Consider the following 27,255-nt stretch of genomic DNA (forward strand, 5'->3'; position numbering starts at 1 on the left):
CTCTCTCTCTCATTGATCTCTAGATTTCCAAAGATGGCATGGCCTCATTCAGGCTTAGGGCATTAGAATGCTGGTTTGTCAACAGTCCAGTTCCTAGTGAATGCAGGGACTCCTCCCATCCATTCTGGGTAGGCTGTTCTAGTTCAGTCCTTCTCTGGATGTCTGAACTAGAAGTTTAGAACTGTGAACACTCTTCTTCACAGTTGCCTTCTCTGATTTATCCAACAGTCTTCTGAATGTAGTTCTATTCTTCTAACTATGGGAGGACCTTACTTAGTTCAGCATTGAACTAAGTGAAGTGATTCAAGCTGGGATAGGCAAAACAGGGAGAGTGGAATTCTTGGAACCAAAAGATTCTAGTCCAGCCTAGAGGTTTGGGTGGGGCCCACCCTCTGGCTTGCATGTCGAGTACCTTTACCCCCTGAGCCATCTCAATACTCCCTGCCTCCTCAATAGAGGTCTTCTGTAGCCCAAGTTGATCTTACACAGCTGGGGAGGAAAATGAATCCCAGTTCCAGCCAGAGGGAATAGTCATTACAAAGGCTTTCTGGGAAGAAAAGGTACATTTCATTTTTTAAAATTTGGTGGTGTTGGTGTGAGGGCATGCATACATAGGCCATGAGGACAAACCATAGGAATTGGTTCACTTTATACCTTTATGTGGTGTGCTGGCTAGTTTTCTATCAACTTGGTACAAACCAGAGTCATTTGGGAAGAGGGAACATCAATTGAGAAAATGCCCTCACCAAACTGGTCAGTGGGCAAGCCTCTGGTAAACTTTCTTGATTGATGCAGGTGGTCCTAGATCACTGGGTGTGCCACCTGTAGGCTGGTGGTCCTGGGTTCTATAAGAAAGAAGGCTGAGTAAGCCGTGAGGAGCAAGCCAGTGAGCAGCACCCCTCTATAGCCCTTGCATCAGCTCCTGCTTCCCTTGAGCGATGGACTATAACATGGAAGTGAATAACCCTTTCCTCCCCAAGTGACTTATGGTCTTTGTGATTGTTTTGAGTTTTTTTTTTTTTCAATCACACGTATAGAAACACTAAGACATGAGGGTTCAAGGGATTGAACTAGAGGCACCAGGTTTGTGTTGCAAATGCATTTACTTGCTAAACCATCTCGCCCCCTCCCCTTTTTAAACAAAATAGAACAAAAGAGAGTCTTATGTATCCCAGGCTAGCTTTCAACTTATTATATAGCCCAGAATGGTATTGAATTCATGATCCTCCTGGCTCCACTGAAGTGGAAACTTCTGGCTTATTTGAAAAGTCAGTTATGTCAAATGATGTTTTGCTGGGGCACACAGGTGAAAGGATGTTTTGCTATAGCAGATAGGTGAAAGGACGTTTAATGGAATATAAATATGACCCTATAGACAGTGGAAGACACCACTGAGTATTGGTCTGATTCGCTCCACTTTGATATTCTTCGGTAACGACACACATGTATTGATTGGTTCCACCGCCAGTTGGCAAGCATTGCCGTTTCATTTCTTCAGGATTGAATGACAATTGCGGTTCATGCGTGGTATCTGCCTGCTGAGAGGACTGGTCTGCAGCTGCTGGTTTGTATTTGGTGCTTGCTATAGGACTGAACTGTTGACAAAGAAAATCGAGCTTGCCTCCATAGAACTATTGCTAAACAGGTCCACTTCCCACATATCCTAATAACTTTTCTCTTCCACCGCTTCTGGTGGGCAAGAGGACAGGTTGAATGTTTATTAAAGTAGGCTGCAAAAAATGTATGCCTACACTCCATTTCTCAAGTGCTGGGATTGCAGGCATGTACCACCATACTCATTGTAGGTGGTGATAGGACCCTGGGGGCTTGGTGCATGCTAGGGGCCTGCACTTTTTACATCCCTGCCCAGGAAGGATTTCTGTGTGCCGCAGGCCGGCCAATCTGGGCCTTCCTCAACCCACGGGAGAAACGGGGATCCTAGTCAGGCCGACAAGGTGTAGGCGAAGAAATGACAGGCAGAGGTGACACATGAAGTATAGGATCTGAATGTATTTCTTAAAAATGGCATCAGACTTTTACAGTCATTGTAAAAGAGAGATGGTAAATCTGGCGGCTCAGCAATTAAGGTACATCTGAGGCTATCTAAAACACACTGGGTCTAAAGCAGTAGCTATCTCCTCTGAACTGGTGCTGCATCCCCCCGGCCCAAGTGCTCTGGGCCCCGGGGACTGTGGATTGCATGAATCTGAGTCCTAGCCCATCTAAGTTCTAGTGCGAGTCCTTCTGTGAGTCCATAGTGCTAGTCCTGCATTCGAGTCCAAGTCCAAGTACTTATACAAAGTGACAAGCAGGCTTAAGTAGCATATAGCAAGCAGGGCAGATGACAAGAGTCATGTAGGCAGGTGACACATTAAGGTCAGTGATCTTACTGACCAAGATCACATATCTAGTTGTGAAGTGGGCGGAAGAGCAATAGTGCCCCTCCCTGCTGGGGCTAATTTGGTATTCCTATACTAATTCTATGGTTTTGCTGGAGGCAATGACTAGGGTTCTGACCTAACACTTCTAGCTAATGTCTTTGAGTGGAAGCCCTTCATTATTTTCTAGTATGTAAAACATTTCTAACTGCCTTAAGGAATGTGCTTGACCTCGGTTGCCAGCTCTGGCAAGGCAGATTCCTTGAGAGAAATTCCAAGTTATGGACAGCTTGGTATTAAACTAGGATAGGTTGGTAACATTGTGTTGGCCAGGAAATAATGCCCAATCTTAGCCATTTACGAATCATTTCTTGGGGTACCTTTATGCCTAATTATGAGGGCGTGTTGATGATTGGAAAGACTGATCTGGAACACGTCTGAGTTAGGAGATATCAGCGACTGTCTGAGTATCCAGGAGGCACAGAGCTCATTTTGGATCCTTATTGCCTCTTATCCTTAATCAGGATTTTATCCCCAATATTTTGGATGTGACTGGAGTAGACGAGTGTGCGTGGCATCTGTGCATCTCCTGGGAGGCTCATGCGCCAAAGACTGGTAAATCCAATTGAGAGCTGATTAGCCTAAGAGGGTTCCAAGCTCATCTGCATGCTGCACTTTTCCACCTAATCTCTAAAGGACCTGGGCAAAATCACTTGGAAAAATATTACTTTTGTGTGCACATATGTTTGTGCGAAGTATAGGGCAGAGGCCAGAGGCATTGCAACCCATGGAGATGGAGCTACATGAATCCAGTGTGGGTGGTGAGAATAAACTCAGGGCCTCTGGAAGAGCAGTGTGTGCTCTTAACCGTAGAGCCAACTCAGCCTGTTGGTTTTTTTTGTTTTGTTTTGTTTTGTTTTGTTTTTTGTGCTGAGTCTGATGTAACCTAGGCTGGTCTCAAACTTACTGTGTAGCTGAGGCTGGCACACAGTAAGCTGAGGAACTCCTGATCCTCCAATCTCCACCTCCCAAGTGCTGGGGAGTAACAGAATTACAGGTGTGTGCCACATACCCTCAGCTTGTTCATTTGGCAAATGGGTGTTAAGATGTCTTCCTGTAGCAGTGGTGGTGCACGCCTTTAATCCCAGCACTTGGGAGGCAGAGGCAGGCGGATTTCTGAGTTCGAGGCCAGCCTGGTCTACAGAGTGAGTTCCAGGACAGCCAGGGCTACACAGAGAAACCCTGTCTTGAAACACCCCCCCCCCCAAAAAAAGTCTTCCTGTTATGGTGTGTGTTGTTCTCCACAGATCACACATGCAGCTCAGCCAAGGGTGAACATATAACTTTATGAAGTCCTGAGGTGGCTAGGCAGGCTCTGAGTGTCACCTGAGCTGGCTGAGAAACAGCTGAAGTGGCTCCATCTCATAGACTCAAATTCATGATTGATGTCTGATGGGTTTTGAGTTGCGGCAGGAAGCGTCTGCAGACACCAGGCCCAGGCAGTTTCATGTGTAAGAGGTTTAATTGGAAGGGGGGTAGGGGGGTAGCAGCGCAGGAAGAGAGAGAGGGGAGAGAGAGAAGAAGAGAGAGAAAGATGGAGGAAAGTACCCATATATATACATATGTCGTGATGTAGCAGTCCAGGTAAAGGTGGGAGCTGAACCCAATGGATTCTGGGAATATGGTGGCCGTTGCCCTGGCGACAGGCCTGTGGACCCACCCAAATATCTGCCGCAGGCAGGTTCTGGATGCTAACAATGTCCCTTGTGCAAGTTGGTATCTCACTACCTAGGAACTGTCCTGGTATCAGGGAAGCCAAGGATGGGCCTGGGTGACACACTAAGGGAGGAGAGCTATTTTCCCCTCAGGTGCCCTCTGTCTGCTACCAAGCTAGGAGAAACCTAGAGTCAAGCTGTTGTGCAGCACTCAGGTCTAACTAACAAAGCTGTTTTTTTTTTTTTTTCCAAGACAAGTTTCTTCAAATAGCCCTCATGTCCGGTAGACCAGGCTGGCCTTGAACTCACAAAGATCCACCCACCCACCTCTGCTTTCTGAGCCCTGGGATTAAAGGTGTGCACCACCACTGCCTGGCGGCTGTTATCTTAATTAGAGCTACCACGACTGCCCACAGATCAGGCCTGTGGACCTTCGTAATGGATGGGATGAAGCTGGGTGTGTTGGCTCTGTGCTTTAGACCTCTCTGCTAGATTCCCTTTTATAGGGACATGGGACATGAGACTGGCCTTCTCAGGACTATACTGCTTGAGGGAGCTGGCGGCTCGGAATGCGGATGGACAGTCCTCTCCCTAGTGGAGGCAGCACAGAGCTCAGCACCTGAGTGGCTTGGGTCTGCTGTCCCGCAGTGTTTGTTCAGTGGGGATTGTTTTCTACTCCCTGTTGCAGAAAGGACAACAGCAATGGGATCCTGCAGGATTCAGTGAGATTTGGCCCAGGGCTGGCTGTTGGCCAGTAGTATATATACTGAGGACAAGTTCAGGCCCATTGAGACTGCAGTGGCTCCAATGACTTTGTTCCTCCTAGGGGAAATGGTAAAGAGTATGACCCCTGCAATGGCTCAGTTTGCTAGGCTCAGGCTACCTGGGAAGCCAGGTTATACATTCATCATTATGGCTGTCAGCAGGTCCACAGAACAGGGCCCCGAGCTAAATGAGTCTCCAGGCTGCTTCATCCATGCAGGGGGCCCTCTGCCCTTTCTCTCTGCATCCATTGAGATGGGCTTTACAGACAGGACAGGCTCCAGGAAACAACTGTCGGTTTATTTGTTTACAAATCTCTTTCTCCAGGGCAGCAGGCTCTCAGTCTCCCCTTGCCTTCCTCCTCACTGCCTGCACCAGCAGCTCTGAGTAGTGTTCCAGCAGGGCTTGCAGGTTTGGGCTGGCCAGGGGACAAAGTGTAGGTGGGGACAGAGGACCTGGGCTAGGCAGTGTCTGGGGTGGAGCCAAGTTAGCTGCAGCCATACAGTTGCTGGCTTCTAGCTGGTTGAGGATCCAGTGGAAGGTGGAGGCCAGCTCAGTCTGTGCCTGCTGCTGCTCAGCACCCAGCTGGTCACTGGACACCAACTGTAAGGGGTGGTAGGCTTGTTAGGACAGCCAGGTAGTGGCAGGGAGCCCTCCCCACTGTCCCACCCTGCCCTGGGCTCCTTGGCTTACCATGCGGTAAAGGTCAAGGGCTTCCTGGAAGGCAGTCTGCAGCCTGTGCAAGACTGATCCCACACTGCCTGGGTCGAGGAGTGCTGGGGGAGGGACTTCTGTGTCCCAGTGTCCAGGGCTGTCTGGGATCACACCTGCATCTAGGGGTAGAGAGGAGTAAATGGCTAGGATACTTTGCCTTTCTAGATGGCCCAGGAGAGGCCAGGTGGCTGGGCCTGGACCATTGTCTTCAGGCCCCTAGGCTCCTCTTCCCTCCAGGGCTCTGCTGAATGTAACCTTTTCCCTAAAGCCTGCGGCCACCCTGAAACTGAAGCTATACTGCTGACCTCCTTCTCTTACTTTTCTCACTAGCCTGTATCACCTTGTGATAAGCTTGACAGTGAGTTTTGTCTGGGCTTCTCCCCTAGTGTAGGAAATCAACCTTCTCTTGTTTGCTACTAAGTCTCATGTGCCCAGGTGCAGGACCTAGAACAAAGGCCAGCATATGCTCATTGACTATGTAAATGAGGGAATGGATGGATGAATGAATGAGTGAACCTGGCCCAGCCTCTGTGGCCAGGCTGAGTGTCCACTTGGGGAGGTGAGTCAAGTAGTGCAGGGGATGGGCTAGGGTTCTAGCCACATCCCAAGGGCAATACTCACCAGGGGTGGGCTCCAGGAGAGCAGCAGTGCTGCCAGACACCCTAGGCCTGGTCTCCAGAAGTTGGAGGCTGTTACGGTGGGCAGGAGGGGTTAAGGGCCCAGAGGCTGAGGTCTTTGGGAGAAACACAGAACTGTGGAGTCCCAGGGTGCTCATGTCTACATTGCTGGGTGCACAGAAGCTGGCTACTGTGACTGCCATACTAGGTGGGACATCCACAGGTTCCTGAGACCACACATTCGTGGTGGGTGGCTCCAGTGGAGGTGGAGAGAGGAGCTGCTCACAGATACTGGATAAGGTCAGTTTCAGGCTGGCTCGGGCCTCATGGTTGCCCCAGGAAGGCAGTGCAGGCTCGTGGCCTTTGATGCTGGAAGTGAGCGCCACTGTAGTGGGGATGGCCTGGAGTTCCTGGCCAGGGGATAAGGGCTTGTAAAGTGACCGGGGTAGTTCAGCTGTCACAGGGCCCTCACTGTCCCCCAGAGAGGTGCTACGCGTTATCTTGGCATGTGAGCTTGTTGTGGACTCCAGGTAAGAACACGTAGATGGGGTGGAGGTACTCTGCTCCCGGCCTGTGGTCATTACAGATGTGGGTGTTGGAGGCTTCCTGTCAGTGGATGGCACTGAGGAAGGAGGGACACAGGATGCCAGGCCTGCGAGGGGAGGGGCTGTAAAAGAAGTAGATGGTTCATTTGCACCCCTGCCTCAGGGCCCTGCCCTCTGAACAGACACTCCCATGGCTTCTCTGGGCACCCAGGGCTGTTCTTCTAGGATTGGGGAGACTTACTTGGTAGACACAAGGCCTCTGGAGTCTCTTCAGCCTTCTGCCCAGAGAGGACCTGCAAGCACAACTCTTGGTAAGGACAAGGCCTCCTGGCTTGCAGCCCTGTGTCCTAAGAGAGTGATTCCAATACTCACATTGGTCCCATCTGAGGACATGTAGCCAGTACCTGCTCTCAGGGGCCCTGCTTTGGGCTGGTTGCCCCCTTGGCCCATAGGAAGAACCTCTGGAGACGTCATAAGGTGCAGGGGCAGCCGGGGAGGGAACCTGGGGAGGAAGCCAGGTGGGAAGACACACTCACAAAGACTTACCCTGGGGTAACTGAGGGGCATATTTCCACCTGGAGCTGGGGGTAGAACAAGGGGAGCACAGGGGTCACTAGCTTCTACCTGGAGGTCTTCTGGAGGCGGGAGAGGAACTGGGTAGATATGCTCAGCCGGGGATTGAAGAAATAGTCCTCAGTCTCTGAGATCTTTATGTCTCCCAGTGATCCATGAAAGAGCTCTAGGAAGATACCCATAGGCCCTCAGGCCTGCCAGCATCTCAGATGCCTTAGGTGTGAATTGAGGGGCCAGACTCTCTGCTCTCCCACCCATCCTTCACCACCTTACCATGGAAGACTACCCAAGAACTCCCACACTATTCCAGTCACTAAACACACACATAAACACACACACACACACACACACACACACACACACACACACACACACACAATCAGGGTGCAAGGTCAGATCCTACCTTCAGTAGGGGCATCAGTAAGTGTCTCAAAATGGTGGCGAAGGAACTTCTCCTGCTCAGGCGTCTGGGGTAAGGAGCCATTGCCCAAACCTGGCACCTCAGGCTGGGAAAGCTCTTCTGTACTGGAGTGCTCTGGATGGGAGGGAGGCAGGGTGGAGAGGAGTTGTCGGCACTATGAGTCACGGCAGATGCTTGACAATGGAGAAATCCAGACTCGCCTGCCACACACCTGGTTGCTACCAGGCTGAGCAGGAAATAGCAGTCTTCCACTGAGGAAACTGAGGCTCAGGACTGATAGGAACATTTACCTGGCTTACCTGTCATGGTGAGGTGAGGGCCAGGGTCCGCGCAAGGAGTTGAGTCATGGGCGGCGGCAAAGCTGCACTCCAGTTCAGCCTCTGACTCCCCCGAGTCTGAAGGGATAGAGGGGTCAGACAGGGCGCACTGCCCAGATGCTTTGGAATTTGTTTCTCCATTTGGAGGATGGAGTGATACGCATCCCCTCACATTTCTATGGACCAGCAAGGCCCCCAATCAGTCAGTGGCAGAGCTGAGTGCTCAGTTAGTGGCTCAGCATCCTCAGATAACAGGAAACACCTTGTCTTCTATGACATTAGCAACATTGGAGAACTGGGTCAAGGCCACTAACAGTGCCCACAAGAGGCCATTACAGACCTTGAGGGTACCTGCTTGCTCCCCACTCACCTTCAGGGGGGCTCTGATCCTTTGAACTGACAGAGGAGACCCGGAGGTAGGCATCGCCTTGCTGGTCTTCGGGTCCTGCCTCTGCCTCCTCCTCGTAATACTCCCTGCAACACCGTCAGGGTGGGGTTATGCTGGCAATTAACAACTGGTCCTTTCCCAGAACCCGGAGGTCCACACCCTGTTTCCAGAGCACACCCCAGCCTCTTCTGCCTCCAAACAAAATCCCGCATCCAACCTGGGACCCAGGAAAGTGAGGCTGTAGCTAAGCCTGACTGAGACAGCCCCTCAACTCACCCACTTCCACTCCCACAAGCCACTGGGAGAACAAAGTTTTTCCAGGTTGGGTCTCTCACCAGGAGTCCCTCTCTCCTATGGCTCCCTGTGGTGCATAGGACATTCACCTGTGCATCCCTGTAACTGTCACTTCCACTTCTGGGGAGCAGAGGATGAGTTCTCTTGTCTCAGTGGCTTCCCTCTGTAGAGGCAGGTAGGAGGGGTGGCCTCGACTGTCTTCTTTGGGACTCCCTGACTAGGAGTGAAGAGCAGAGCCATTCTGAGGTAGGCAGGTTCACCCCAGGCCCTTGAATACTGCCAGCAGTTATACACAGGTTGCAGAGGAGTGACCCCACAGCCCCACTGCCAGACAGACACCACATCAGAGACAGTGTTAAGTCAGTACTCAGCCAGACCTCCTCCCCAACCCTGGCATCAGCAGCCCCTTTACAGATAAGGTGTAGGTATGACCTAAGTCCAGAGGAGGCCTAACCCTGTCTGCTTACAGGACAACCAAGAATAAGCAAAGCGCTAGCTGGGCCGGCTCAGTAGCACACACATTAAATCCCAGCACCAGAGGCAGAGGCAGATGGTCTCTGAGTCCACAGCCAACCTAGTCTGTGTAATGAGTTCCAGCACAGCCAGAGTTACATGATCAGACTGTCTCAAAACACAACAAAACAGGCAAACCAGGACATGAGGAGAGGTGAGAGCATGGGCTCCCTCAGGTGGGGTGGGTGGGTAAGGACTTGGGGTCAGAAGAGATTCTCTGGGAGGCAGAACATGCTCTGTGGGTGGTGCAGGTGGCAAGTACCTCTGAGTGGAGCAGGTAGCTCACCAAGCCTTCTCCTGGAGACTGGTGTCCGTTACCGAGTGAACACTGTGTCACAGTAAAGAGGAAATGTATGCATTAGAACAGAAAAGGATTGCCCTCTAGGAAAAAAGAGTAAGGGCTGAGCCCTGCATCTTTGGGTTCTCTAAGGCAATAGAACCATTATTTGGAAAACTAAGACTAGAGAGGCAAGCCTCTTACCTCGGGTCACAAGCAAGGAGGGGATAATCCAGGGCTCTGCCCACCTGAGTGCTCCCCATTCAGAGAAGCAGCCTATCCTGGGGCCCAAGCTCTAAGAGCTTGGTCAAGGGCTGGAGAGATGGCTCAGTGGTTAAGAGCACTGACTGCTCTTCCAGAGGTCCTGAGTTCAATTCTCAGAAACCATATGGTGGCTCACAAATATCTGTAATGGGATCAGATGCCCTCTTCTGGTGTGTCTGAAGACAGCTACAGTGTACTCATATACATAAAATAAATAAATCTTTTTTAAAAAAAAGAGCATGATAGAGCCTCTGAGTGACCCACTCCCAAAGATTGCTTGTTCGCCCTCCACCATCCCCTGTAACCCTCTCTCCTCACCCCTGAGTGAGCAGCCACAGTGCAGGGATGGCTGGTGGGCTTGGGGGACTGGCTGTACCTCACTTAGCAGGCCTGCCAAGTTTTGTGGCTCTACTGAGTCCAGAACAGAGTCTTCTAGATTTTCAGGCTTCATGGGTGTAAAGTAGGAATCCAGGGTCCAGGCATCCAGGATGGTCTTGAGGGGTTCCTGCTCAGCCCGCTCTGCCCAACGGCCATGTGGCTGGTAGCTGCGCTTGGTGTGGAAAGCTGAGCTGTCTGCCACATCATCATCCCCTAACTTGAGGGACAGAGACAATTGTCAGGCAGCTAGCCATAGCCACGCATCTATTACTTTCAACAAAGACTGCACAGATCTCATGTGGTCCCTAGGCTTTACACCCTTTAAGAAAACAGCTTCCAGACATGATGAGCCTCTATTCTGAACCTAGCTTCCTTCCTCCCACCCTTCTCTTACTCTCTCCCTCCAACTTTCCTCCAGATAAGGTCTTACCCTGTAGCCCATGGTGGCTGGAACCTCCCAAAGAGCCAGTCTCTCTGATCCAGCTCTCAAGAACTGGGACTACAGGTGTAAGCCACCAGGCTAGCTTGGAACCTCTTACCAACAAGACTTTGCCGCTTCTCCACAGGGGTGTCTCAGAGTTACTATGTAGGAGGCTCCACTTCTGATAGCCCTATCTGCCCCTACCCCCAAAGCCCCACCAGCACCAATGTTTCTTTGCAGTTTCTTAACCCCCAAACAGTGGCAGTCATTCTCCTCCCAATGTGGTCTGTCCCTCCCATGTCACTTCTATTTCACCAACAAATTCTGTCACCTGTCTATCACTCAAGGACAGCCCTGTTCCTATTCTACCAAAGCTGTTGCTGAAGAGGACACATTTGTGATTTGTATTAATTCTACATTTTCTCATGTCCAACTGTGAGACAGCTGAATATGTACTTAACTTCTCTGGACTTCAAATTTTCTGTCTGTGAAATAGGGATAGGAAAAGCCCCACTGAAAGCTTTGCTTTGTTTTTTTGTTTTGTCCTTTCAAAGCAGGTTTTCTCTGTATAGCCCTGGCTGTCCTGGAACTCACTCTGTAGACCAGGCTGGCCTCCAACTCAGAGATCTGCCTGCCTCTGCCTCTCAAGTGCTGGGATTAAAGGCATGCACCACCTAAATTTTTATGTGCTCAGTTAATTTTTTTTTAATACTCTTTTTTTTGTTGTTTGTTTGTTTTTCGAGACAGGGTTTCTCTGTGTAGCCCTCGCTGTCCTGGAACTCACTCTAGACCAGGCTGGCCTCGAACTCAGAAATCCGCCTGCCTCTGCCTCCCAAGTGCTGGGATTAAAGGCATGCGCCACCACTGCCCAGCTTTTAATTCTCTTTTAAGAATGTAAAATAAGCCAGGCAGTGGTGGCACACACCTTTAATCCCAGCACTTGGGAGGCAGAGGCAGGCGGATTTCTGAGTTCGAGGCCAGCCTGGTCTACAGAGTGAGTTCCAGGACAGCCAGGGCTATACAGAGAAACCCTGTCTCGAAAAACAAAAACAAAACAAAAAGTAAAATAAAATTGTTTTCTAGGAAGTTAAAATAATAGGTTAATGATTTCCATATAAGTGAAGACTGAGTAAAAGACAACAAAGGGGCTGTGAACCAAGTAGCATCCTGTCCATGGTGAACGTCACTGGATCAAAATGTGTGAGCAAGAAGCTGTAGCCTGCGAAGGCAAGGCCTGACCTAGGCATGGCCATGGGGATGAAATAAAGTTATAAACCTTTTTTGCTGTTTGCAGTACCGAGGTTAAGCCTAAGGCTTCATTGTGTTGTAACCCATTTCCCAGCTTTCTTTTTATACTTGTTACCACTTCTTATTTTCTTTGTTTCTGAGACAGGGTCTCATGTCATCATGTACCCCTGGCTGGCCTGGAACTTGCTATGTAGCAGAGGATGACCTAATCCTGTCTTTACCCTCTGGTGCTGGGACTAGAGAGGTGCATTGCCATAGCCGAGGGTGTCACGAACACTAACAATTGCTGTCACTTCCAACCCATCATTTTGTTAGAAACAGTGGCATTTATCCCAGGCTGGCCTTGAACCCCCGAGAACTCCACATTCCCTCCCCTCCCCTTCCTCCCAAATGCTGAGTGTGTGCCTGCCTTACTGCTTCACTCCCACTTAGGGGTCTTTTCCTCATTCCTCAGTGCATACAGGCCTTGACCTTGTGGTCCACCTGTGTCAGTTTCCTGAATACCTGGGATTACAGGCCTGTACCACAGCTCTGGCTACAGGCCAGGGTTCTGCTGCCAGCCTCTCCTCATGGGCTCTTAGCCTGTCCCTCATTCTTGGCAACAAACAACCATTCCTTCCACCCTCCCACTGTCTCTGTAGTATTTCTTTCCCTTATACCCATCTTTGAAGTCCCTCTAAAGCCCACTCATTTCCCTCTGATCTAGCCCCCAGACCCCCTTCCAGGCCTCTTACCCCTGTCCCTTGGCCTATTTCCTGTCACTACCTTAAGCTCTGGAAACTTCAGCAGATGCCACTCAGCACTAAAGTGATATCCTGAACAATTTTTACTTACCTTCCTGGTGTTGTTTCCTCACTTACATATATCAGCTCCCAAACACTACGCGGCTTGCTTACTTAATGTGGGGTGCATGCCCTCTCCCACCTCCCTTCACAGGAGGACTATCCCTTGCTCCCTGTCCCGCCTCCAATGCCTGGAACAGTGGCAGGCCTGGGGCAGATGGCTGCCTGAACCACTGGCTGCCTCAGCTGAAACTGAAAGGATGATGGGGTTCTCCACAGAAAGGAGACAGAGAGAGGACAAAGGACCTCCTGAAGGGAAGAGGAGGGCTCCCCTGCCAGCCACTAAACCTCCCATCCTCCCAGTATACTCACCAGCCGCTTTGCCCAGAGTGGCAGCTTGCCATTGGTCAGTAGGCATTGAGGATCTGCAGACACACATGGATACACAAAGACATGTCAAGCAACCTCAGGGATGAATGGACCATACTTACAACTGCGTTTTCTCCAAAAGGGGTGGCACAAGAACCCATGGGTGGGTCAAAAGATGTTCAACCTCACTAACTGTCAGAGAAATGAAAATTTAAATAAGGTATACTGTAACTTAGAAGAGCCCACAAGTCTAAGTATTGGGGAGGGGGCTGAGTGTACCTATAATCTCAGCCTATACTCTCAGCATTCAGGAGGCTGAGGCAGGAGAAGCAAGAGCTCCAAGAAGGTCCAGGATACAAAGTGACAGCTTCTTTTCAAAAGACCAAAACCAAGACCACAGTGGGACTTGGCGGTAGAGTGTTAGCTTTGGCATGTGCAGGGCCCTGAGTTCAATCCGTATCGCAGTGTGGGGGAAAGTAAGCATAGCCTCACACGCCATTTTGGATAGCATATCCAATTGAATCTGGAGCACTCTTAGGGTTCCCTTTTAAAATAAAAATGTCTTGATGTCAGAATCCTGTGTGCCTGTTCAGGAAAAATACTCAGTGCCCAAGTACGTGACCCAGGGAAGGTGGGTGCAGCTTTCACAACATGGTATGAAGTTAGAAAAAAACTGAACGGGGTGGTGATGGCACACACCTTTAATCCCAGCACTCAGCACTCAGAGGCAGAGGCAGGTGGATCTCTTTGAGTTCAAGGTGAGCCTGGTCTACAGAGAGTTAATTCCAGGACAGCCAGAACTACTCAAAGAAACTCTGCCCCTTGCCGCCCCCCCAAAGGAAACAACTAAATGCTCAATTTCGTGGGAAAAAACTGTATTAAGATGCTGTGAGAGATGGGGCTTCTGCCTTACATCCACTCACATACAGTCGGATATGTTGTTTCTGAGAGGAGAGAGGGGAACAGTAGCTACAGTACACCAAGACTTACACCCATAATAGGATGTGTTGCAATGCACACAGAATATTAGTGTTCAGGGGAAGGCTGATAATCTAGACCAGCCTAGTGGTCAGTGTGGAACAGCAGACTGGGAGTGTGCGAGATAAGAAAAATTACACCTGCTTTTTCCAGCTAAATTCTCACAGTTATTATGTATCAGGGAACCAAAGTCTTTCTGTCCCTCAGGAGAGCCACCCTACAGGCACCCAGTTCTGTCTGTTTCCAGCCTCTCTTACAGCTGGAGGCATAACAGCCAGTGAGATGCATTGAGAGCCTGGAAGAGGCTTCTGAGAAAAGGCTTCCTCCTAATGCATTTGTGTGTGGTACTGCACCAGGGTCTCACATACACCAGGCAAACGCTTGTGCACAGAGCTACTTCTTCAGCTTTTTTTTTGTTTTTTTTGTTTTTTTGTTTTTCAAGACAGGGTTTCTCTGTGTAGCCCTGGCTGTCCTGGAACTCACTCTGTAGACCAGGGTGGCCTTGAACTCAGAAATCCACCTGCCTCTGCCTCCCAAGTGCTGGGATTAAAGCCGTGTGTCACCACTGCCCAGCTTGAGATAAAGTCTTACTTACTATGTAGCTCAGGCTGGCCTGGGACTTGCAATCCTCTTCCTTATTACCTGTGTGAGCAACCACACTCAGCAAAATTTCTTTCTGAGACAGGTTTTCTCTATGTAATCCAGGCTGTCCTGGAACTTGCTAATGTATAGACTTCCTATATAGACCAGGCTATTCTTGAACTCAAAGAGATCTTTTGGGATCAAACGCACAGGCTAGCCTCAACTTGCTATGTAGCTAAATGCTGGGATAACAGGCAGGTGCACAACACTCAGTGGGAAAGGATCTTCCTTTTAGTATCACATGACTTCTTAGACCCAGCAAACCTTGACTAGTGTTCACTTTTCAGTTACATCAGCCAAAATCGTCAGCTCAATACTATACTAATAGTTCTGACCCAAGGCTCTGGTCCTGCTTCCCTAACCTGGGTCCAAGCTCTCTTTGGATGGTGTTTTCAGCAACTCTTCTGGTTCACATTCCTCCTCCATCTCATCCTCTGTCTGCTCTCCAGGACTCAGGGAACGAATCTCACTTGGTGTGGATGTGTATGTCTCCTGGCTTCAGAAAGGAAAACAGAAAGGAGAGAAATATAGGTAAATGGGGTGAGACAGGGATTTGTCTAGAGCTGAGTCTGTCCAAAGTTTCAGCTATGACTGCTGGTAGCCACATGGCAGGGGATTAGTCTCAAAACTATAGCACCAGCGAGGGCCCCTTCCCTTGGTGCCTTGCACAGTCATTCCTCACAGGCACCTGGGAGCCTGAGTGGAGGCCCTGGCAAAGCTTCCAGGGTGACAGCCAGACAGGAATAGACCCAGAGCAGAAAAGAAACCTCTAAACATTCCTGCTAAAATGAGCATTCACCAACACCTTCAGTCTCACATCAGAATCTGAGTCAGGCATTGTGGCTCATGCCTATAATCTTAACACTTAGGGGCTGAGGCAGAAGGACTGCCTTGAGTTTAAGGCCAGCCTGGGCTAGTTGGCAGACTGTATTAAAAAGCATTATGGGAGTTTACTCCAAAACAGTCTGAGAAAGGCTGAAAGACTAAAGCAATGTGCTTAGGGAACTCATGTAAGTGAATGACCAGCTCTGTGCTAAAGGGTAAGAGGATGTCAGTGATACTGGAGTCCCTGCTAGTTCTCCTGAGCACCCCTCTCCACTGATGGGAAGGAAAGGCCTTCTAAGCATCAGATTTCTGTACTTTAAAACCTTCCATAAGTATATTTTTGGAACTTCTTTTTTTTGTTTTTTTTCGAGACAGGGTTTCTCTGTGTAGCCCTGGCTGTCCTGGAACTCACTCTGTAGACCAGGCTGGCCTCAAACTCAGAAATCCGCCTGCCTCTGCCTCCCAAATGCTGGGATTAAAGGTGTGCGCCACCACCGCCCAGCTATGTTTTTGGCGCACCACCGCCCAGCTATGTTTTTGGAACTTTTGTTTCCTAAGTCTGACATTCCCAACAGGCTAAGGCTAGAGAGGCTTAGCCAGGGCTTTCTTGGCCTTGGCCACTTCACTGGTCTTGGGGCTGGCAGGACCTGGGAGGGCCACTCCACTTCTGTTCCTTGGGCTGTTGCTGCTGCTCCTGGTGGTTGATCTCCAGCAAGTGCTGCTTCATGCAGGTGGTGATCTCCGGGCCTAGGTGCCAGATGAACACACAGCTGCAAAGACCAAGGCACAAAGTAGAAGAAAGTCCATGTGGAAGCCACAGCCACAGCTGAGCCTGGAGCCCCCCATATCACCATAGCTAAGATCCCACTCCACAGATGCCCTGTCAGCTTAGTTTAAGGGCTTTGGACACTGGCTCAAGGTTCAGGCATTCCAGCAAACTAGGGCCTGCTTTGGGGCCTCAACACTCAAGGAAAAGAGCTTTGGGCAGAACCTTGGTAAATCAAAGGGAGAAACAAGAGACCTCCTTCCCCAGGACCAACCAATCCCATAGACAGGGTACAGCATCGTGCTTTCAGACAGATGGGGCCACCTCTCTTACAGAGCAAACCGAGGCTCAGAGAGGGGAAAGGGCCTGTTTAATATCACAAGGAAATGACAGGTCTGGGGTGGAACTTAGGGCTGGAAATGACTCAAGGTGTATACTGACCGAAGTGAGGGTAAGCTGGGAGCTTTGATGCACTCTCCATACAGGCTAAAAGCACAGCATGCTAGGACTGAGCCCTTCTCCCCACGATGCATGCCCACCTACTCCTAGAGTGAGGCCCACCCAGGGGCAGCCTCTACACTTGTCCTACCTGTCTCCGGATACTGTGATCAAGTGGCGGCAGTCATAGGTGAACTTCATGCCAGTGACAATTTCTGCAAGCAAAGGAGAGGGCCATTCTTACTCCAGGTCAGGCTGTGGGAGCAGGAAGGGGGCACGGGCAGCCACATACCTGAGTGGCCGAACATCTTGGCGACACAGTCGCCTGAGTAAAAGTCTATCATGGAGATGCTTTTGTCAGAGCAGCTTGTGGCCAGGAAGGTGCCCGAGGGGTCCACGTGGACCTGAGGGAAAAGCCACATGTCATCTTTAGCTGCTTGCTTTATCCCTATTGGGATGCCTGGTACCAACCAGAGTGACCACCTCTCTTGTTCTGGACACTTGGTACAGGGAATCAACTCAGGGCAGGCTCATGACACATCCTGACAGGGCAGGAGTTTCTGCTTTTATTTTGCTGGTGAAGAATTAGTAACCACCAGGGCAGAAATGACAGTGGCCAGGCCCTTGGCTAAGGGCTGAGTACCTAGAAATTTAATCCTCTGCAGAACAACCCTAGGATGGAAGCTGTTTTTATTTGCATTTGACAGATGATCAAACAGGATGAACACCCACCCAAGGTCAGTCAGCCTGAGGCACAGCTGGGAACTAGTTATTCAGGGACCCCTAAACTCAGAACAACTCCCAAGGGCCAGAGTCTCTGAGAAGTGCCTACTTGTCCTGTGTCCTGTGGGAGAACAAGCCAGGAGAGAAGTGAAAGTCTCTCTGCTTCTTCCAGCCACACCCCATTGTCACCCAAGCTAGAGCCCACTCAGCAATAGAGGACCCCTCCCTCTGCTCCAATTCAAGCACCCTTGGTTAGCCAGGCCTGAGTGGGCACTGTTGAGTGGACAGAGACCTTCGGAGGCAGGGTGGAGCTGTGCTGGGGGTATGTTTTGAGGTTCACACTCACCTTCAGCAGGGACCCTTCGTCGCCCTGGGAACCCTTGTAGCACTTCCTCTGTTTCCCACTCACTGTGTTGTAGACCCTGGGGAAGTGGGGTTGCCATGTGGGAGCAGAAAACACCTCCCTTTCCTCCTGGCCCTGCTGCCCTCGACTTCCTCCCGTCTCCATGATGTCTGGGAGAGAGCCCCCACCTCAAGCAGAGGTTACGTCCCTCTCACACAGCAAGTTTAGGGTTTCGCCCCAGGTGGAAGGAGCCCATGAAGGAAGCAGAGAACACCTTCCCTAGGCTAACCCTGACAGCTCCTGACCCTCCTTCAGGTCACTCAGGATTCCCAAGGCACCCTTCATTTCAGCCATGACCACTATGTACTTTCATGGACTGTGAGCTTCATGAAGGAGGGCTGGGCTACCGTGGCCCCCACTGTGATAGCAGCATTCTCCTGTCCAGACAGGAGCTCAAATGAGACAGTATAAGTGCTGAGTTTGTGACTTCTCTGTCCCCACAGTCCCAGGAGAGCCAGAAGTCTGCAGGCCAAGCCTGCTGGAGCAGCTTTGAGTCCAGGTCTTGTGTAGGTCATAGTGGCTTCCAATTTGCTATGTATCTAAGGCTGACCTTGAACCCCCAATGTTTTTCCCCAGTGCTGGGATTACAGGCATATACTGCTATGATGAGGATCAAGATCCTCTGACACTCTCTTCCCCTTGAAAAGAGGCTCCATCCTCTTACAGTCTCTTTCTCAGCTTCAGAGCGGAGTTGCTGTGACCTTGCAACTCTTACAGAGCTGAGTTCTCTCCCTCCCTCAGACAGCTAGGAAACAACCTTGAATTATAACTACTTTTATCAGTGCCTTGTAACTTCTAGGGCATAGGAATCCTCCCACCCTGAGCCTCTCAGAAACCTACTTTGTCTTACAGAACTGAAAGGCTTGTCTCTCCTTTTGGGGCCCTCAATGCTGCCTATGATGTTAGACCTAATACTCTGGGAACTGACTCTATTGTGCTTGCCATAGACTGCACTACATCTCCTAATACTCCAGCTCTCTCTCCCTTTAACATCTCATCACACTACCATGAGGCTGTACCTCTCCTAATATTCTGGGAACTGAAGGGCTGTCACTGCTTTTGGGACCCCTGTCATATTATATACATGGCTGCCTATGGCCAAGAGCCTCTGGCTCTTCTAATAAAGCTCTTCTGAAGAGTGATCTCATCTCAGCTTCCTAAGAACCTGCTTTACAGTAGGTATGATACATGCCTGCTTGAAGCACACTTCTAAGAAACAAAGGCTGGGCCCATCAGCCTCCCCAGCTTTTCAGGGAACAGATTAACAGTGAGAAAAAGCAGGCAGTCTCTTCTCAGGGAGAAGACAGTTAGCAAGCAAGTAAGATCTTACGAGGCCAAGCTGGAAGCAAGCTGGGGAGGAACTCCTCACCTTACATTGCGGTCCTGGCAGGCCACTGCCACATACTTCTGTGTGATGTCAATATCCATGTCATACAAGGTGGTCTTCTCTGCTACATGGTGGGTACGGACAAAGTGCAGCCCATCCGAGGTCTGGTAGGGCAGGCAAGACCTTCAGAGGGCACCCCTGACAAGCTCCTAATCTTAGTCCCCAAGGAGGCCACCCTACTTTACCTGCTGGGCACTGCGAAAGTAGATGCTCTTGTCAGCTCCACAACTGATCATCTGGACATCTCTGGTGCCTGGAAGAGGAGGAGAAGGGGCTGGACAGGGCTGCTCTATGCTACACAGGAAGGAGGGAAATGGGAAGCTAGGAAATCCTACTTCAGGGCAAGCAACCAACTCTATTAGGATCAGAAAGGTTCCTACTGGTGGGGAGGCCTTCTAAGACACTGTGTGAGGCAGGTCTGGGCAGAGCATGGGCACACAGGGCACAGAGGGGACAGCATTTTGAGACGGGGGTGGTGATGCATGTTGGTAACCCCACACTCTGTAATCCAGCACTTAGGCAGGGGAGGCAGGAGGAACTCAAGTTCTAGGCCAGGTTGGCTATAGGAAATCCTGTCACAAAAAAAAAAAAAAAACAAGAACAACTAAGGGCCAGGAATGTAGCTCAGTGGTACAACCCTTGTTTAGTATGCTCAAGGCCCCAGCACTGTAAAATAAATCAGAACAAGTGAAAACTGTGCGTGTATGTGATCCATGCCTGTGATCCCAGCACTTAAGAAACAAAGGCAGGAAGATCGACTCTAGGTCATCCTTAGCTCCACAGTAAGTTGGAGGCTAGTGTGGGCTGCACTTGAGAGCCTTGTTATAGAGCTGAGAATACTCTTAAATGATCCACCTAGCCCTACTTCCATACTGAGATTACAGGCCCACACTCCCACAGGTTAAAAGACTCTACTAGGCATCTTCCTGTCACCTTCTGCCTTTTCTTTCTTTTAATATTTATTAATTTATTGTGTACGCAGTGTATAGTGTGCATGCAGAGTCAGAGGACAACTTGCGGGATTGGTTCTCTCTTCTATCATGTGGGTCCCAGGGTCACCGACTTGGCAGCAAGTACCTTTTACTAGCTGAGCCATAGTGCCTGCCTCTTCCACCTTAGCTATGGAAAACATAGGTCTTCACCTTTCATTGAAGCTGGAGTTCACAAGAATCCTCATGTCTCAACACTTTCTTTTTTTGTTTGTTTGTTTGTTTGTTTGTTTGTTTTCTGAGACAGGGTTTCTCTCGAGACAGGGTTTCTCTGTGTAGCCCTGGCTGTCCTGGAACTCACTCTGTAGACCAGGCTGGCCTCGAACTCAGAAATCCGTCTGCCTCTGCCTCCCAAGTGCTGGGATTAAAGGTGTGCGCCACCACCATGTCTCAGCACTTTCAGCACTGGGATTACAGGCAGCTTTTCATGTGGGTGCTAGGGATTAGAACTCAGATCACCAGGCTTACATGAGAGGATTCTACCTACTGAGCCACCTCTTCAGCCTCTGTGATGGTACATCCACACTACGGAACAGTCACCTCGGGAACATAGCACGTACATGTCTGTGAGGAAACCTGCAGAGGTTTAACCAAGGCGGGATGACCTACCCTGAGTGGGGGCAGCCCTGTATGGAATAGCCTCAGCACGAACCTCTGTTCCTGACTGTGGGTACTTCTCTTACCCCTACAGTAATGCCTTCCTACCTAGACCTGTACCTTATTAAACTGTGAACCAAAACAAGACCATCTCTGGTGGGCTCCAAACTCACAGAGATCCACCTGCCTCTGCCTCTTGAATACTGGGATTATAGGTACAGAGTTAGCACAGCTCGGGCTTCCCATTCCCTTTTAAAATAGCATTATTGACACTAATTTTCATAAATTAATAAACCAAGAAGCCAGAACCAAGAACCCCCAGTTGCTACTCTTTCTCTCAGGCCACAGGACAGGTCTGTGCTTCCTTGCAAACAAAGAGGCCTGTTTGCTGGGGGCCAGCAGGTGGGAGGGAAGGAGCTTACCAGCAAACTTAATAGCAGTGATGGAGGAGGAGTGGTCGTCCAGTGTCTGCTCAAGGTTGTAGTTCTTCTCCACATTTAACACGTGGATGAGCCGGTCCCGACTGGCTGAAGCCAGCAAAGTCACTCCTGTGAGTGAAGAGGACAAGCCTGGGCTAACAATGCTTCTACTTCCCAAATAAGCAGGTGACTGAGATGTCCAATGCTTGGAGAAGGGGTCTTTGGCTCCAGAGCTGCAGCTAAGCTGCCCCAAACCAAGGAAGGCCAAGTCCTGGGTTCTAGGCAGTCTTTTCCCAGAGCTCCCAATTTGGTAAAGGCAAATCTTGTGTGTGTGCGCTACACTTACCTATAGTAGGCACCTAGGTTCACCACAGCACTCCTCCCGGTGAGTCCTACTATGGGCTGCCACGGGAAGCCCAGGCACTCTATTAGCCTCTCTTCAAACCATGGTCCAGCTCTGAGTCTTGGCTACCCAGACCCCAGGCAGGCCTTGCTGACCACTTTCAGCCAATCCTTTCATTGGGCCTCCCCCCACACCCCCCTCACTTATCCACTCTCAGACTCTGCCTGCTCTGGTCACCTAGTAGAGTTTTAATAACACAGCCTGAGGCTGGGCTAGTTCAGGAAAGAGACACTGAAAGAGAATCTGATGGGCAGAGTGTGGAGGATGAAAAAACGAAGGTTGGTATGGAGACTCATCATGTCACAGCAGGATGTAACTCCATCTAAACTGGATAATGATGGTCTGAATGAGAAATGCCCCCCATAGGTTCATGTGGTTGAACACGTGGTTCCCAGTTGGTCCTCCTGTATGGAGAAGTAATGGAACCTTCAGGGGCTCGAGCCTTGTTGCTGGAAGTGTATCAGTCACTGGGGACCAACTGTGAGTATTTACAGCCTCACCCTACGTCCTGCTCTCTCTGCTTCCTGTATGCAGATAAAAATGTCAGCTGATTTCCTGTTCTTGTCACACATCATGCCTTCCCTGACATAAATGGGCTCTATCCCTCTGGAAGAATGAGGTAAAATAAATTCTCTCTTCTATACATCATCTTTGGTCATGGTATTTATTATAGCAGCATAAAAAGCAACTCAACACAGGATATTATTCCAAAAGTGTATTGTCTGAACTAAAATGAAGAAAAGAGATAAACTCCAAATGGAGGGAAGCTCTACATGACTGTCCTGTACACTGCAGAAAGCCAAGGTCCAAATACCAAGTTAAGACTGGGAAGTACTCCAGAATAAAGACGGTAACAAAGCCAAGATAGTCAAAACATGTGAGCCTAGGTCAGAAACGAGGGTTCCATGGGAGACAATACTTAGGAACTGACAAAATTCGAGTAACAACCATCATATAAATATCATGGTATCAAAGTGGGAAACACGTATTTGATAAGTGTAGGACAGTGTTTCATGTGTGTGCATATGGATAGATATAAACACATGTATGGATACGTGTGACCAAGACAAGACCCAGGGCACCTACAATGATAGGTAATGTTCCAGGACTGGGCCCCACTCCTAGCACACAGTCATGTAAATGCAGATGGTCTTCATCTGAGGGTAATGGAGGGTCAGGGGACATTATGCCTGAACTTTTACATCACCCAGCAAAAAAAACATATATATATGCTCTTATATTGATCTGTATGTAGCACACGCATACACACTGAACAATGGAGAGAAAAGCAGAGGAAGTCATGACCATCAAAGGGCTAGACTACATTTAAAAGACAAACCCGGATCTAAATGAAAGGGCTGTATGTATTTGCTATAATATCCCTGCAATTGTTCTGTAGCCATCTAACATTTTAAAAGGAATGCCTAGCCGTTTGTCCATCCAGCAGACAATGAGCTTATTCACATCCTCACTCACACACCATCTCGGCCTTGATGAGGTTCAGGCATGTTGAGACCACTACCTCAGGCCTTGATGGGACCAGCATAAGCCTTTGGCTGCCTTACTTTGCAGAATCCAAGCCAATGTGGTCCAGAGTCTAGCAACAGGGCTCTTACTGAAGATTCTCACTAGCTGCTGCTTCCTGTGGCTCTGCCTGCCTGACCTCAGCATGCTGTGGGCTCACCTGTCTCAGGCTTGGAGTACTCCAGGCACAGCACCTCAGCATCATGGGCCTCCACCTTGATCAGCTCATCCATGAAGTGCAGCTCGTGGATCCTGGGAGACACACACTGCCAACTGTACCCTGCCCACAACTCCTGGCCTGGCTCTAGGCCAGTACTGCAGTCTTATCATGTCAAGTAGTCTGAGATGCCAAACTACATCTTCCCATCCAGAACATGGCTGTGGTAAAGGGAACAGTGCAGAGGCAAGGAGACCACAGGCATGATTTCTTGTATTCACAGGCCAAAATATAATCATAGGGATTGAGGACAGTCCTCTGTAGCAAAAGCCATTTTTACAGAGCTAAATGTCATAGGTGGTCTCTGATGAAAAGGGCAAAGAATTAGAGACCATATTCATGGATTTACCTTTCTTTTCTTTCTTTTTGTTCTTTTGACACAGGATTTCTTGTATAGTCCTGGCTGTTCTGGAACTCACAGAAACTCGCCTGCCTCTGTCTCCCAAGTGCTGGGATTAAAGGCGTGCACTACCATGGCCCAGCTGTTTTCCTTCTTTCTATTCTTTCCTGATTGATTGATTTCCCCTCCCCCTCCTCTCTCCAGTTTCTCCCTCTCACTCCCCCTCCCTTCTCCTCAGAAGAGGGGAGGCCTCCCATGGAAATAAAAACAGATTATTTATCCTTTTAGAGGGAGAGAGGGTCCTCTATTTAGCCCTAGCTGGCCTTGTACTTGCTATGTAGACCATGGTGGCCTCAGGTTCACAGAGTTTCACCTGTCTCTGTCTTTAAGTCAAGTCTAAACTTGCATACCTATTTTTTAAATATACGTGTGTGCATCTTTGTGTTTGTGTGTGCATTCGTGCACATACCTGCAGAGGTCATCAGATCATCTAGAGCTGTAGCTAAAGCCTGGCAGGTATGAGCTATCTGCCATGGTCCTCTGTGAGCGCAGTAAGCATGCGTAACTAAGCCTCCTCCTGTACAGCTTTTCAGGAGAATACACCATTATGCTTTGTTCATTCTCCATTCTTTTTTCCTGCTCTCTTTTTAAAGACAGGGTCTCTCTACGTAGCCCTGGATGTCCTGGACCTTGCTCTGTATACCAGGCTGGCCTCTGTCTCCTGAGTGGTAGGATTAAAGGTGTCACTACCACATTTGGCTCATCCCTCATTCTGTGTAGTCCTGGCTGTCCTGGAACTCACTCTGTAGACCAGGCTGGCCTTGAACTCAGAAATCCGCCTGCCCTGCCTCGCAAGTGCTGGGATTAAAGGCGTGCGCCACCACCTACCAACTCATTCCTCATTCTTAAACATCCTCAGATGTAGACTTTGCTCATTTTTGCCACCATAGCTCCTTTACTGTCTGCTGTGAGTTGTATAAAAGAGAGGTAAACCAGTGCTTACCCACAGCAGGCTTAGAGGACTAAGTCAATGGCATCACAGTGCTTGGCCATCACCAGGCAGGGGACAGCTGTCACCACCATGAGCAGCTTAGTGACACACTTACCTCACTCAATGCAGTGACTGATATCACATTGCCAATATTTAAAAATCACAGAATTTCACAAGAAAAATGCAACACACAAAAACAAAAAACAGACTAGTGCTAAACAGACGGTGAGGAAAGGCGACAGTTGCCAAACCTAATGCTTTGCATCTCCAGGAGCCACACTGGGAGAGCTGACCCGCAAAGGCTGCCTTCTCATTTTCACACAGTATAACACGCACGTGCATGCACACACGCACGTGCAGTAAATAAATAAACTACAAGGGACTGGAGAGATGGCTCAGCAGTTAAGAGCACTGGCTGTTCTTCCAGAGGTCGGAGTTCAATTCCCAGCAACCACATGGTGGCTCACAACCATCTGTAATGGGATCTGATGCCCTCTTCTGGTGTGTCTGAAGACAGCTACAGTGTACTCACATATATAAAATAAATAAATAAATCTTTAAAAATTAATTAATTAATTAGAAGCAATCCCCTAATCACTCCGTGGTAGCTAGCTGCCCTCTGTGGGAGCACATGCTTTGTAGTCTTTTCCCCACTTGCTTATTCCTTTCAAGACTCTGCTGGCATAGCCACCATGTACCACCTTAAAACCTGCTCTTTTGAACAGAGCTCATGTTCTGGTAGTACCCATTAGGTAGGCATGATGGCTGCTCATGTCTATCCTACAACACTAGCACCCTAAAGGCTAAGGCAGGAAGAGAGACACAAAGTGAAGCCTGAACTGGGCTGCACGGTAAGTTCTAGGCCATTCTGGGATGCCTAGCGTATGAAATCCAGTCTCAGTGACTGAGACAGTGGGGAGATAGCCCGGTACGTAAAGTGCTTGCTGTGTAAGTCTGAGGATCCAGGTGTAGATCCCCAATACCCACGTAAAAAGCTAACTAGAGCAGAATGTGCTTAGAACTCCAGCACTTGGGAGCAGACATAAAGGGGATCCCTAGGGCTTGCTGGCCAGCCAGTCTAGCCAAACTGGTGAGCTTCAGGATCAGTGAGAGATCTGTCTCAGAAGATAATATGTGTAATAGTGACAAAAGCGGAGAACCAACCTTGACCTTTAACCTCCATACAGGCACATACAAGCATGCACACCCACGTACACACGGATACATAAATAAAAATTACAACAAATCTGGACATGGATGTGCACACTTGTAATCCCAGAACTCAGGAGGTAGAAACAGGAGAATTAGGAGTTCAAGGCCATCTTGGCTCTATAAGACTGTTTAAAAAAAAAAAAAAATCACACCAGGGGCTGGAGAGATGACTCAGCAGTTAGGAGCACTGGCTGCTCTTCCAGAGGACATGAGTTTGTTAGGTGACTCACAAGCACAAGCAACTTAAGCTCCAGGTGATCTGGCATCCCTTTAGCCTCTTCTAGGTAGACACGCCCACACACCCACGGGACACAAAACAAAAACAACCACATAAAAGTAATGAACAACTTGTGAGGTGGGTAGACCACCTAGGCCTTCTCTGCTCTAGTGCACAGAATCCTCAGTACCCAAGCCCTTACAGCTGGCTCCTCCCACTGACCTTTTAGTTTCTGTGCCCAGTGCATGTGAGAGTGTTCCATAAATCTCCCTGGCCAGTGAGGAAGCTATTCCATGAAGCTGCTGAGGTCCTGGCAGCTCCTATGACTTTGGACCTTCAGGAAGCCCCTCCCAGTTGAAGTCCTGGGATGCTGCTGGTCACTGGATTACTACCCATTGTCCTTTATTCCCAACCATCAGCTGAGGTGTCAAGATCAGGACTTCTCCCGGTGCCCTGAGATCCCCACAAGCTGGATCCAGGAGGTGAACACCAGCCATGAATCAGGGCCACTTGCCTCAGATTTCCACTGCGGTCGCCTGAAGCCAAGTGCTGGCCATCAGGACTGACCTGCATGACTCGAACCCCAGCTTTCATATCCATGGGAGTCCCATTCTCACTGCCGCGGTCTGGGAAGTGAGACATGTCCTGAAGGTGCTGGATGTCATTCTCCACATAGACCACCTTCAGCAGAGACTGTGGGAAGAGAGGCTATGGTTAGTATTGCAAGGAGCTTACAGCAGCTCTGTGCTCAGTGCCTCCCACAGCACAGACCTTCCTGAGTAGCTCAGTTCAAGAGGGGAGCTTTCTTGCAGTTAGAGGAGATGCTAGGTACTAAGCAAACCCTTGGGTGGCCTTTCCCCATCTGGCTGCATGAAGACGACAGCTCTTTTACATGATAGAATGAGGAGATGGAGGACCTCTAAGAGCTTCCTAGAGCTGGATAAGCTGCCTCCAGACCTTTTGAAAAAATGTGTGAGTGCTTTGCCAGCCATGCACATGCTGTGTTGAGGAGGCCAGAATCAGTCTTTGGATACTCTGGGACTGGAGTTAACTGGTTATGAGCTGCCATAGGATGCTGGGAACTGAACCCAGGTCCTCTACAAGAGCAGCATGTGTTCTTAACTGCTGCCCCATCTCTCTAGCCCACACGCCCCTTTTATGCATGAGAAAACCACACTTTCTTTTTTTTTTTTTTTTTTTTTTTTTTT

The 27,255-nt window shown here is 49.5% G+C and overlaps 1 protein-coding gene across 2 annotated transcripts in view; it reads right to left on the bottom strand.

The window, feature by feature from the left end:
• Nucleotides 1–5,134: 5,134 nt before the first annotated feature.
• The window catches only part of Wdr62 (WD repeat domain 62), a 41,622-nt gene continuing 19,501 nt past the window's right edge, over nucleotides 5,135–27,255 (bottom strand). The window contains exons 11-33 of one of the 2 annotated variants that reach the window (XM_031386054.1): nucleotides 26,562–26,740; nucleotides 23,231–23,322; nucleotides 21,147–21,272; nucleotides 19,324–19,391; nucleotides 19,121–19,242; nucleotides 17,695–17,770; nucleotides 16,918–17,029; nucleotides 16,777–16,840; nucleotides 16,069–16,191; nucleotides 14,959–15,092; nucleotides 12,980–13,032; nucleotides 10,155–10,373; nucleotides 9,500–9,565; nucleotides 8,814–8,941; nucleotides 8,413–8,516; nucleotides 8,025–8,120; nucleotides 7,708–7,839; nucleotides 7,356–7,470; nucleotides 7,104–7,233; nucleotides 6,973–7,024; nucleotides 6,191–6,853; nucleotides 5,549–5,688; nucleotides 5,135–5,458 (exon numbers count right to left, since the gene is read on the bottom strand). In XM_031386054.1, the coding sequence (XP_031241914.1) occupies nucleotides 5,195–5,458; nucleotides 5,549–5,688; nucleotides 6,191–6,853; nucleotides 6,973–7,024; nucleotides 7,104–7,233; nucleotides 7,356–7,470; nucleotides 7,708–7,839; nucleotides 8,025–8,120; nucleotides 8,413–8,516; nucleotides 8,814–8,941; nucleotides 9,500–9,565; nucleotides 10,155–10,373; nucleotides 12,980–13,032; nucleotides 14,959–15,092; nucleotides 16,069–16,191; nucleotides 16,777–16,840; nucleotides 16,918–17,029; nucleotides 17,695–17,770; nucleotides 19,121–19,242; nucleotides 19,324–19,391; nucleotides 21,147–21,272; nucleotides 23,231–23,322; nucleotides 26,562–26,740 (3,258 nt within the window). In that variant the 3' untranslated portion in view covers nucleotides 5,135–5,194. Of the gene's footprint in view, nucleotides 5,459–5,548; nucleotides 5,689–6,190; nucleotides 6,854–6,972; nucleotides 7,025–7,103; nucleotides 7,234–7,355; nucleotides 7,499–7,707; nucleotides 7,840–8,024; nucleotides 8,121–8,412; nucleotides 8,517–8,813; nucleotides 8,942–9,499; nucleotides 9,566–10,154; nucleotides 10,374–12,979; nucleotides 13,033–14,958; nucleotides 15,093–16,068; nucleotides 16,192–16,776; nucleotides 16,841–16,917; nucleotides 17,030–17,694; nucleotides 17,771–19,120; nucleotides 19,243–19,323; nucleotides 19,392–21,146; nucleotides 21,273–23,230; nucleotides 23,323–26,561; nucleotides 26,741–27,255 lie in introns of those variants that run through there. The other variant, XR_004122962.1, reaches the window with a different exon arrangement.

Source organism: Mastomys coucha, unplaced genomic scaffold, assembly GCF_008632895.1.
Source record: "Mastomys coucha isolate ucsf_1 unplaced genomic scaffold, UCSF_Mcou_1 pScaffold21, whole genome shotgun sequence".
Taxonomy (NCBI): Eukaryota; Metazoa; Chordata; class Mammalia; order Rodentia; family Muridae; genus Mastomys; species Mastomys coucha.